We start from the raw sequence: 12,323 nt of genomic DNA, 5'->3' as shown, positions 1-12,323 counted from the left end.
TAATTCTCTTTAAAAGAGAAGCAAAGCAAAAAGCAAAAGCAGCGAACTTTGGAGATTGTTAAACTACCTGGTCTGGTGGGAGGTGTCCCCTGCCCAAGGTCTTTAAGGTCCCTTCCAGCCCAAACCATTCTATGATCTGTCATTTTTCTGTCAGCTTCAACCAGGTTTTGCATAGAGCAGCTGAAATATATATTATTTGGCAGCAGAGGGAGCTGTTGAAGCTTTTATGGAGCGTTCTGACAACTTTTGCAGTGTGTCAATGTCAAACAAAAAAAATAAATAAAAAGAATTAAAAGCTCTAATTTAATTTCATTGGAGATGTGAGGCGCCTCACTGTTTCTCTGCAATAGTGTTTTGCTGCCCTGGAAGGGGGGGGTGTCTCCCTGTGCCCCAGGGAAGGAAAGGGTGAGGTGGGTACAGAGGCTGCAGCAGCCTGGAAGTAGCTGCTGCAGTTATTAAAAGGAACAATGTCAACTTCTCCCCAAGCCAAATTTTTAATCAAAGCCATGAGGAAGAACAGGATCCGTGTGGCGTATGTCAAAACAATAGCGGTGTGCGTCGGCTGGTAATTAATGCTCACGCGCGGCTCTGGAAAAGTAATTCCCAGTCAGGGTGTATTATGTGTATTATTTTGTAGGGCTTTTGATAATTCCACTTGATTTTGGTTAATGTTGGATCTTTAGTACAGTTCTTTTTTTCAGATGCAAACTGGATGAATTTCGTATGCAAGTCTACATAAACAGGAGATTAATCATTCAAAATTAACAATAACCAAAATCAGACAACAGCACTGTTCCGGCAAAATATACTTGTTGGATTAACCCCTGTGTTGCTTTTATCTACCAAACTGAAATTTGTGGCGTTAAAAATCTGTAATATTTCCTGATATGATATGATATTTCCTGAATATGGATTCTGGAGAAACTTTTGACCACTTTTGGCCACGGCATCTTAATATACCACATCTTGTACTGGAAATAAGGAAATTTGTGTGGATCTTACTTTTTTCTGAAGCTTGCATGGAACACCTAATCTGAGGAATGTTCCTAAGTTCATTTGATACCATCTTGTTTCTGGCAGAAGCTCTCAAATGAGAACTATAGGAAAGCAAAGCTTCATTTAGATACCAACCTTTAGACATGAGAAGGAGACAACCTGTTATTTATTCTTGGCCAGATCCCTACAGTTTGTCCTCAAATATTTAAACGGTATTTTAATCTCGTTCATGTGTTAATTTTGCCCTGTAGTTATCTGGCCTTTGTCACTTCCCTTCCCATCCTTTTGCGTAAGTCTATCACTTGGTGCAGCTCCAAGTGTTAAGAGCAGGGAGATGCCATGCGTGAGCACAGATTATTTGAAAATCTGGCCATGCTCGAGGTTGAAGTGAACAGCGGTGGCTGTTGCCTCGTTCCTTTCTGCTTCTGCACCCTCATAAAAATCAAGGTGATCTCTCGCCCAGAGTAAATAGAAAGGAGCTCAATGAGCAAGCACATTAAACCGTAGTCCTCATGTGACGTGGTTTTATTGTGGGGTTGGTTCAGTACTTAAGTCCTCTGCAACCTGGCATAACATTGGGATGCTGTATTTCCTGAAAGACTGGAGGTTTTTTGTGTGTTGCTACAGAATAAAGTGTTTTCCAGTTGGTAAGGTACAGTAATTGAATTATGAAGTACAGCAAAAATCTGTTACGTCCTTTTAAATCTATAATAATTTCAGTCAAGTTTCAGAGCAGGGAACACCCACAGTAACCTCCGTAGTTTTGTTGATAACGACTGTGAGGTGACTGCTTGGGATCTGTACTTCAGCAGTTGGATTGAAAACCAAATCAAGGCAGCCCATTGTCTTTCCCGCTTCACGGAGAGAATCCTCTTCTCTGAATTAAGCTGTACAAGGGAATATTCCTTTTCTCTGACTGAAGGAGGAAGAGGTGGGGAGTAATTAAAGTTGTGTTGATGTTAACAAACTTAAAATTGTATTTAACAATACAAACTTAGAGCTGTGAGTGCTGATGTTAAGGCATAAAATTGCCATAATTTATTTCAATCTCTTATAGAATCCAGGGTGAACATTTAGCTGCTTCCAAAATACCAACAGCTCATTGTTTGACGTGGAAAACTTCCCAAAGCAGGCGGGACAAGAATTTGTCGAAGTGGTCAGTCAGTAGCAGTTGTAGGTGCAGGCAGTATTTGCTGTTTTCCTGTTTATCCAACTGGTTCAGTTCAAGGATTGCCTGATCTGAAGTTTAGAAAAATGATTGTGAAGGTTCAAACTGAAGGAAAGTTTAAAAACAATCCCCCCTGAGGTGCCAAGTGAAATCCCTAACGGAGAAGGGAGTTCTGAGACTGAGGTCTCTTGCTGTCTGTGTGAATGCACTAAACTTGGAGAGCCCGGCCAGGGAAGGAGCTGAGGAGTTTCTGGTTTGATTTCATGATGGTAGGAAAAAAAATTGTCTTTGCCGAGGGCAGTTTGTGTTGGAAGGATCAATGAAAAAGTCTTAATCTGCTTCTAACAGTTACTCTTAAGCATTGTGTGAAATAGATGTTGTAAAACCTAGAAGGACACAATATCTCCAAAAATTCTGCTGATAAAACTTCCTTTTAAAAATAAATTCAGTTTTAATGTAGAACGATGTTGATAAATTTATTTTCTTGTGTATTCAGCATGTTAAGGAAGTTGTAATATGTTTAATTTTGAAGTGATGCTCTTGTGCGATTGAGATGGATTCCAATTTCCATCTACGTGCAAGGAGAGATATCACAATTCAAGATAAATAATCTATTAAGATCCATTGTTTCAATGTAATTAAAATGTATTATCTAGGCATTTGAATAAATGTAGGAAATACCATATACACAGGCCTTAATAAACGTTGAGATAGTCTGGTCTCAATTAGCAAAATGTGATACATCAGCAAGAATTAATCTTTTGGAAAACTAAATCACATTTAGGAAATTGAAACTACAGTGTAAGGTCAAGTTTTTTTTTTTTATTTTTAAGTCGGTGTTTCTTGTTTTCATGATTTAAATGATGATAAAAATTGGTATTTTTAGATTACTTTAAAGCAATCAAATCTAAAGTATCTTTTAGAAAATAATGGACTTTCTATTTCTGGATTTTAATTTTTAATGGGAAGTCTCCATAGCAACACTTGCCCAGCTGATTGCCTTTTTTCTTTAAAAGGGAAAAAAAAATTATAAAAAAAAATAATAAATCTGTGTGAACTTTATCTCCAGGTTCTTGCTCTCTTGTTAGGCTTTTGTTTGCTGAAGAATTCTGCAGTATCAAATTCCAGGTTCTTCTGTTGCTGTGTAAACAAACTTCCCCCGTAACGCTTCCTCTAGGAAATAATTAACTTCCTTGAGTTGGGTGGACTGGGCCCTCTTCTGCTCCTGTTGGGATATATGGGATTTCTGCAGTGGTCTGAGATTTTTTTCATAATCCAGTGGTAAATGAGAAGGTGCTAAGCTTTTTCGTACTCAATGACTCTTTGCTTATAAACAGAAGTTACAAAATTACGATTTCCCTTTAAGCTGTATTACTGGCTTTGGAGAATAACAGTACAACATGCAAAATCTTCCATAGAAATACCAGCTCCTAGAATAGTTTCCCATCCCGTTGCCTGTTCTTTATTGCTACATACATCTTCACACTCACCTATACAGAATTACGTCAAATATAGAAACACATATAGATATTGGCCAACCAGCTCCCTCTTTAAGTCCTTTTGTATCAAAGGAAAACTAAAACATTTAAGCTCCTCTTCATAATTGAGTCCTCTGAATATAGGAAACATAATAAATTGGTATCTGAAGTTAGGGTAAAGAGGAGGAAGTGTCTTAAAAACTGCATCGTTTTTGAGAGAAGTCTTAAAATACACAGTTTACTCTTGATTCCAGTAAATTTTTCCTGTGGCTTTCTCTGTTTTATCGAGATATTAAATTTTAATTTCACAATTCTCTGAGCAAAATGGCAGGTTGTCCGCGTGGGCAGAGTTTGTATTTCTTTGCATCAGCATCTTGGGGAACTGAAGATGATTTGGTTCTTACATAATTATTTAAAAGCGGGTTTTTATGGAGGAACTGGTGTGTGGTATTTAAAAATTATTTCTGAAATAATCGATTCTTTCACATGTGTTCTGAGAAGTGTACTGCAGTCTGAGAAATGGCTAAGGATTCCTGACAGTTGTGACGGGGTAGAGCTGAAGGAAAATAAACACGTATATAGAATCATAGAATCATAGAATGACTAGAGTTGGAAAGGACCTTAAAGATCATCTAGTTCCAACCCCCCTGCCATGGGCAGGGAATTCACAACAGCAATCCCACATGAATTGAACACCATCTACTTGGTGTGGTTTCAGTCTAGTAACAATACTCCTGTGAACCTGCACTAATGGTTCTTTGGTTTCTTCATCTTCATCTAAAACCAGCTTAGTTGTAATGGGACATTTCAGAGGTGAAGCATCTTCTATCTCTATCATCTCTCTCAATTTCTCTCTCTCCCGTTCTCTTTCTGCTATAAGTTTTCTTCTTTCTTCTTCTTCTTTAAGTGCATTTTGTGTTTCTGTTCTAAGCTTATCATCTTTAATAATTTTCCTTATTTTCTTCCTGCCTTTTCCAGGAGATTTTGAATCATCATTGTCCTCATCCTCAGAATTACTCTTATTGTTGTTCTCACTTGAAGAATTCTCTTGAACCTTTATACGCCTTCGTTTCTTTTTCTGTTTGTAACTGCGTTGGTTTTCTTCCACCTCGGCTTTCTTGGCATATATATTTCTTTATATTTCTTTATATAAGTATATTTCTTTATATAAGTATAAAAACCATATATACTTAAAAAACAACAAAAAACCCCACCCAAAAATCTGCAAAAGGCACTTTTAGATAGCAGATAAGAGAAGACTGGATGTTGGTGATGCTTCATAGATTTGTTTTATGGAAGCCTTCCGTATCCTGCAGGTTTGAGGTATGCATAGGCCTGACTTTGTTGTTCTTGGTTTTGTGTTTTTGTTTGAGAAGCATCGACCAGTTATTTCCGATGCAGTGAAAATACTTGCTTTATGCTGATTTTTGCCTTTCTTATGTTTCAGACAACCATAAAATCAGAATGGTTTGGGTGGGAAGGGACCTTAAAGACCACCCAGTGCCACCCCCTGCCCTGGGCAGGGACACCTCCCACCAGACCAGCTGGCTCAAAGCCCCCTCCAACCTGGCCTTGATGAAAACCTGGGCCATAGGAAATGCAATGTTTGTGGCCCAGCTGATCTCTTGTGGAGGATTTAAGCCACCTGGTGCTCCCCAGTTGTGGGCCGTCTCCTCTCAAAGAGGTGCCTGGTTTGGAGAGTCCAGGGAGCTGGTGGGGTTTGACCTGGTGCTCTCCTCTAGTCTCTTTTAATTCTTGGGGAGCAAGATGAAGCTTGAGTGGATACTGAAAAATTGGGTAAGTTTCCTGGGGTGTGTGTTGCACTTCTTTCTTTAACATTTTTTTAATCGTGTCATTTTTCATGGTTTATGGAAGGTTAGGGCCTTGCAGCCGGGGCCTGTCCCACTGCCCTAGGCCTGGGCTCCAGGTGTTTCTGGTGGGGCCTGCGGCCGGGCCGTGGGCCTGCAGGGAGGCCCGGCTGGGCTGTGGGGAATTGGGGCAGGGTCTGAAACCCCCGGGAGGCTGACAGGGGGTCTTTGGCCCTGGGCAGGGCAGGGGAAACGAGCCCTGGGAAGGTGAGCAGGGAGAGTCAGGCCTGGTGGTACCCTCGGGGGCCCTCACAATATAAAAGCAGACATGTGCTGCCAGTACCGTTCAGTATCATCATCGATGATATGGACAGTGGGATCGAGTGCCCCCTCAGCAAGTTTGCTGATGACACCAGGCTGTGTGGAGCAGTTGACATGCTGGAGGGAAGGGATGCCATGCAGAGGGACCTGGACAGGCTGGAGAGGTGGGCCTGTGTGAACCTCATGAAATCCAACAAGGCCAAGTGCAAGGTCCTGCATATGGGTGGGGGCAACCCCTGCTATCAATACAGGCTGGGGTATGAAAGGATTGAGAGCAGCCCTGCTGAGAAGTGCTTGGGGGTACCGGTGAGCCGGCAGTGTGCGCTCGCAGTCCAGGACAACCATATCCTGGGCTGCATCAAAAGAAGTGTGCCAACAGGGTGAGAGAGGGGTTTCTGCCCCTCTGCTCTGCTCTAGTGATACACTACCTGGAGTTCTGTGTCCATCTCTGGGGCCCCCAACATAAGAAGGACACGAACCTGTTGGAGTAGGTCCAGAGGAGGCCACAGAGATGCTCTGAGGGCTGGAGCACCTCTCCTGTGAAGACAGGCTGAGAGAGCTGGGGTTGTTCAGCCTGGAGAAGAGGAGGCTCCAGGGAGACCTTATTGTGGCCTTTTAGTACTTAAAGGGGGGCTATATGAGAGATGGGGACAAACATCTTAGCAGGGCCTGTTGTGACAGGTCAAGGAGCAATGGGTTTTAAGTAAAAGAGGATAGATTTCAACTAGATTGAAGGAAGAAATTCTGTACTGTGAGGGTGGTGAAACACTGGCCTGGGTTGTCCAGAAGAGGTGGGAGATGCCCCATCCCTGGAAACATTCCAGGTCAGGTTGGATGGGGCTCTGAGCAACCTGCTCTAGTGGAAGATGTCCCTGCTCATTGCAGGGGGGGTTGAATTAGATGACCTTTAAAGGTTCCTTCCAACCCAAACTACTCTATGATTCTATGTCCTGGCATAACCATATCTAGTAGTCTTCCACTCTCACTCAGTATTAAAGTAATCTTTGATACACAAACCTGCATGTAAAACTTGTAGGCACTATTTAATGTATGCAGTGCTTAGAAGGTCCTACAAAAGTAGCAAAGTAAGAGAGAAATCAAATGATAAACAGTACCGTGATACTTTAAAAACTTCTAAAGCTTTTTGTTTTAGAGGTACAACGTGGTGACTTTCATCTAGCTGAATTTTGTTCTTTTGAAGCTAAGACTAGGTTTTTTAATTGCTGTTAGGGATATCATTAATATTTTGAGAAAATGAAATCCTGATTTGGTCTTCCAATATTTGGAGGAAAGAAAGGAGTATGCGTTTAAACAGAAATAATTTAAATATCTACACATTACTTAAAACCCACCTCCTAATATTCTGATCCTTATGTATGTTAATGGTTAGACTAGGGCTCAGCATATACTGTTGGCAAATACATAGCTGGTGCTTTCCATATATCTAAGGAAGGATGTATCTTATAGGACTTATTTTTATGCAGCTGGTATATAAGCAGAAAATGCATAAAGCACAAAAAAGCCACCAGTTGATTTTTCATATGATTAAAAAATTTTATTAAGAGTTTATAACAGACTCAGAAACCACAAAATTTCAGTATAAAGTATCAAGGACTTTCTTTTCAACCATTAAGATCCCACTTTTGATGAAATGGCAGCACCAAGTTGATCTCTATCTCCTTTGCTTTCCACCAGTAAGGTTAATGTACGGGTCTGAAGATGAGAGGAAGGGTAAACGCTCCAGGAATGCAGCTCTGATATTTTCAGATCTTACACTTAATTCAACCTGGAAGCTGGTTCCCTTTCCTGCTGAATGTTTAAGGACTGCAGCAGAGCCAGGGGTGGGTCCACGCGGGCTCTCCCTATTTTTATAGAAACAAAACACATCTTGCTGAGGAAGTCTGAGACGCAACCTGTTTGCAAAGTGTATTGTTAAGACAAGCGATGTGTGCCTGGAAAATTTAGCAGAGTTGAGAAGTCTCAGGCTGTAGTTTCACAACAGCTTTAATCTATCCAAACTGGTAGGGGCTGAGTTTTGATCCCTCTCCAGCACCTCTGACAGTGTGTGTGCAATTCTTACCTGAGCTACTTCAGCTCATTAAACTGACAGAACATTACCCACTGTCTTGGGTTTGGCCAGGCTTCTACTGTCTTAATGAACCAAAGCAGGTCAGTTGGGGTATCAAACAAAGCCCAGGGGAGGTGGAAGGGCAGAGATAAGGGGGAGGTTATCCTCCCCCTGTACTCTGTCCTGGTGAGGCCCCATCTGGAGTACTGTGTCCAGTTCTGGGCTCCCCAGTTCCAGAAGGACAGGGAACTGCTGGAGAGGGGACAGCAGAGGGCTACAAAGATGATGAGGGGCCTGGAGCATCTCTCTGCTGAGGAAAGGCTGAGGGACTTCAGTCTTTTTAGTCTGGAGAAGAGAAGACTGAGGGGGGATCTGATCAACACCTATAAATACTCAAAAGGTGGGTGTCAGGAGGATGGGGCCAGTCTTTTTTCAGTGGTGCCCAGGGACAGGACAAGAGGGAACGGGCACAAACTGGAACACGGGAAGTTCCATCTGAACATGAGGAGGAACTTCTTTGCTGTGAGGGTGGCAAAGCCCTGGAAGAGGCTGCCCAGAGAGGTGGTGGAGTCTCCTTCTCTGGAGACATTCCAAACCCACCTGGACACGTTCCTGTGGGACCTGCTGTGGGTGCCCCTGCTGTGGCAGGGGGTTGGAGGAGATGATCTCCAGAGGTCCCTTCCAAAACCATATCATTCTGTGATAAGGTTATCATCCTAATGCCAGCTGCGCATGTACAGATTTAGGCTTAACCCGGAATGGAACCATAACCGCAGTGAAGCACAAGCCGAGCTGCCTTCCCTATTTCACGCTGCGTTAGATCATAGAACTTTGAGTCAGTTTTATTTTTTCATGCTAACCTTATGAAAATCTGTGGTTTCTAACTCCATGGCTTCTGTGGTTCTCTTTTAAATAATGGAAGTTCTCTGAACCTGGAACATTTAGTGTGTTCAGACCCTCTTGAGGGTCAAAACCAAAGGAAACGTGTGCATGAGTCCGGGTGAGGTGTGTGTACAGCAGAATATCCTACGTGGAAGAAATGATGCTCTGCCCTCCTGGTTGGCCCCAGAGAGAGGAGTGTTAGTATTACCATTAATTAGCCAAGGGAGCACATCTGTACCTCGGGCAACAGAAATTAAAAGGCTGTGTAAAACAGCTGAAGGGACAGAGCTTTAGTCCCAGCTCCTTTTATATATGCTGTTCATAACAGCTCTCCACATGTGCTGTACATGTGTTCATACAGATCCAGAAATAAAACCTGGATCTTACCCAGTGTATTAGAAAAAAGCCTTCATTCTAGTACTCGTCATCATCTTCCAGGTCTTCCCCCGCAGTTGCAGCTTCCAGTGCAGCCAGAGCTGCCGCTACTTCTGCATCTTCCTCCTCAATTTCTCCATTGGCATCTTTGTGGTTGGGGTGTGCGGGTGCCTGTGCTACTTTGGGAACAGTCACAGCAGTGATACCACCAGGAACGCCCTCACTCAAACTCGTGGAGTCAATTTTAAAAGGTCCAATACTGCTTTCCTTCACAGGTGGAGGCAGAGTCACACAAAGGTCCTGGTCCTGTATTGGTGAAGGCCTGGTGTTTTGGTCTGAATGTGCACAATTGACTGAAAAGCTGTCTTTTTCAACATGGTTCCCAGTTTGATTGTCATTTTGGGGATAATCAATGTCTGGCAGCTGTATGGTGTTGGTTTGTGTGTCCGCTATTGCGCTGCTTTGGAGAATGGTGCTGTCTTCTGCAGACCAGGAGTTCCCACCTTGAATACTGTTTGGCTCGTTGCAGGCTGCCTTCCTCTGTCTGCCCTCCTCTAGGTCAAGTTCTTGGCCAGACCTATTTGATTTGGTGTAGAAGTCTCTGTTGATGGTTAAAGAAGCCTCTGCTGACTGGCTGGAGGTTCCCTGGTCACTGGTTTCTTTCACTGGGTTTGTTCTGGGACTGAGCACGGGGTGTGCTCCTACACAGGAGCTGCTGCCATTGACCGTGACATCAAGCTTTGTGAAACACTTCACAGCACCATCCTCCTGAAAATCACTGCCTCCGTGGTTCCAGAGAGGTTCTTTTGTGCTGTGGACCTGATTTTTATTTTCTGTTCTGTTTAGCTCATCCTTCTGGAGTTCATTTTTATGCTCTTGGATGTCACTGTTCTCTTTGAATTTGGATTTTTTGCTGCCTTGCTCATTGTGTTTGTAGCTGTTGACTTCAGGAGTACATCCAGGTGATTGTACTTCTTCTGGATCAAAAATATAGCTGGAGTAAGGAAAAAGCATAGAGGAAATGTTAATTATGCTGTCAATCAATATAATTAAGAAAAGGATTAAGCTTAATTATTTTTTTGTAAACTGGAGATCTTGAGGAACTGGTGTCACTAAGGTTTACCTGGAGTCCTGAGAATGAGCTCAACTGGCTGGAGATGCTCAGCTGTGCTGTGGGACTGGGGCTCCCGGGACTGATTGTGACTAACCCCTGCAGTGGGAGTCACCAGGAGCATAAGGAGGAGGTCAGAGAACCCTGTGCTGCTTGTTGCATATTTCCGGCTTTATTTTTTTTATTTTCTCTGAGGGGTATATTAGCCAATGAGTAGTCATCACATAGATGATTCATTAGTACGTCCTCGTGTAGTTGCTAAAATATTTCCCTTTTTTTCCTGATGTTCTTCCTTTCAAGTCTTATCTCTTCATCCTTTACTTCTTTTTTTTTACTTTTGTCCCCTCCCATTTTCTTTCTTTCTTAATTTTTCCTCTTGCTTCTAACTTTTCCTTGATTTGTTTCTTCCAGACCTCCTCTCTTTCCTTTATCTCCCCGCCTTCTCTCATAGCACCAGTTTTCTTTCCCACTTCCTTACCTGTTCTAGAGATGTGTCCAAGTGAAGGAGTAACCATCAAGTAGGGCTGAAGCATTGTCTTTCTAAGACTAGAAAGTCTCCTTCTCCAGGGAGACTTTTCACGTCAGATTTGTTTCCACAACTGACTAAATCTAAAATCTGTGATGGAAGCAAGGAGCTGTAGCTCATTTTCATTGCCTGGGAGGAGAGGGAGGACCTGACAAAGTCTGTGCTCCTTCTACTAAACTGAGGAAAGCTCATGCTACCTAAAAGAGGAAAAAGCTTTGTAAATATGAGTTCAGTCCCAGACAGTTATTCTGTGGGATGGGAATTATAGAAATCACAGAATGATGTGGGGTTGGAAGGGACCTCTGGAGATCATCTCCTCCAACCCCCTGCCAGAGCAGGTCCCACAGGAACGTGTCCAGGTGGGTTTGGAATGTCTCCAGAGAAGGAGACTCCACCACCTCTCTGGGCAGCCTCTTCCAGGGCTCTGCCACCCTCACAGCAAAGAAGTTCCTCCTCATGGTGAGATGGAACTTCCCGTGTTCAAGTTTGTGCCTTGTCCTGTCCCTGGGCACCACTGAAAAAAGACTGGCCCCATCCTCCTGACACCCACCCTTGAAGTATTTATAGGTGTTGATCAGATCCCCCCTCAGTCTTCTCTTCTCCAGACTAAAAAGACCCGAGTCCCTCAGCCTTTCCTCAGCAGGGAGATGCTCCGGGCCTCTTATCATCTTTGTAGCCCTTTGCTGTCCCTTCTCCAGCAGTTCCCTGTCCTTCTGGAACTGGGGAGCCCAGAACTGGACCCAGTGCTCCAGATGGGGCCTCCCCAGGGCAGAGCAGAGGGGCAGGATGACCTCCCTCCACCTGCTGGCCACGCTCTTCCTTATGTCCCCCAGGATGCCATTGGCCTTCTTGGCCACAAGGGCACATTGCTGGCTCACGGGCATCCTGTTGTCCACGAGGACTCCCAGGTCTTTCTCCTCGGAAGTGGTCTCCAGCAGGTCAGCCCCAACCTGTCCTGGTGCAGGGGGTTATTCCTCCCCAGGTGCAGCACCCTACACTTGCCCTGGTTGAATTTCATCAGGTTCCTCTCTGCCCAGCTCTCCAGCCTGGCCGGGTCTCTCTGGATGGCGGCAATGCCTTCTGCTGTGTCAGCCACCCCTCCCAGTTTTGTACCATCAGCCATCGAATGGCCCTCACTACATTAAATCCAAAGGACATTCACAGGAAATTGCTATCCCGTGCTCTGGAATGACTGTAAAGATATAATGTAGACTTCAGGGAAAACTCCAACCTTTGTAAGTAGGCTTAATTTAAGCAACAGGTGTAGGGGGAGCGCAGACACATGTTTTAATGCATTTCTTTTATTCGCTCTGAGCAACTCTTGTTCTGTTGTACCTTTGTATCATTTTGCAGCACCTGCACCCCATCTGGATTTTCTTTAATCTGAAAAGAGAGAGAGGGAAGGCAAGGGAGAGGGGGAGTGAGTGAAGCATCATGAAATGAATGTATGGGCAATTGCATTGAAAATGATGCTGATGTTTAGAAGGGTTTTATTAGCTGAAGAGAAAGATCCCGACACAAGAATGGATGCAGTATGATTGGGGAAACACCTGGGGAAGAAATGAACAGTTCTTAAACACATAGTGGGGT

The 12,323-nt window shown here is 43.6% G+C and overlaps 1 protein-coding gene across 1 annotated transcript; it reads right to left on the bottom strand.

Moving 5' to 3' along the window:
* Nucleotides 1–7,309: 7,309 nt before the first annotated feature.
* On the bottom strand, nucleotides 7,310–12,110 carry PGCKA1 (PDCD10 and GCKIII kinases associated 1). Its single transcript, XM_074147321.1, has 2 exons — nucleotides 12,069–12,110; nucleotides 7,310–10,090 (listed from the first exon to the last, which is right to left on the bottom strand). Exons 1-2 carry the CDS (start codon nucleotides 12,098–12,100, stop codon nucleotides 9,136–9,138), a joined length of 987 nt encoding a protein of 328 aa, XP_074003422.1. The 5' UTR covers nucleotides 12,101–12,110; the 3' UTR covers nucleotides 7,310–9,135.
* Nucleotides 12,111–12,323: the final 213 nt, after the last annotated feature.

The sequence above is a fragment of the Numenius arquata genome, chromosome 5, assembly GCF_964106895.1.
Source record: "Numenius arquata chromosome 5, bNumArq3.hap1.1, whole genome shotgun sequence".
Taxonomy (NCBI): Eukaryota; Metazoa; Chordata; class Aves; order Charadriiformes; family Scolopacidae; genus Numenius; species Numenius arquata.
The sequence above is the reverse complement of the archived record's forward strand: the minus strand, read 5'-3'. Positions and strand labels throughout refer to the sequence as shown.

Coding starts and splice junctions, on each gene's coding strand:
- PGCKA1 (XM_074147321.1), bottom strand. CDS start 12,100: ATGGGGTGCAGGTGCTGCAAAATGATACAAAG. Junction 10,091..12,068: donor TGCTGCAAAATGATACAAAG/GTACAACAGAAC, acceptor TCCTTACTCCAG/CTATATTTTTGATCCAGAAG.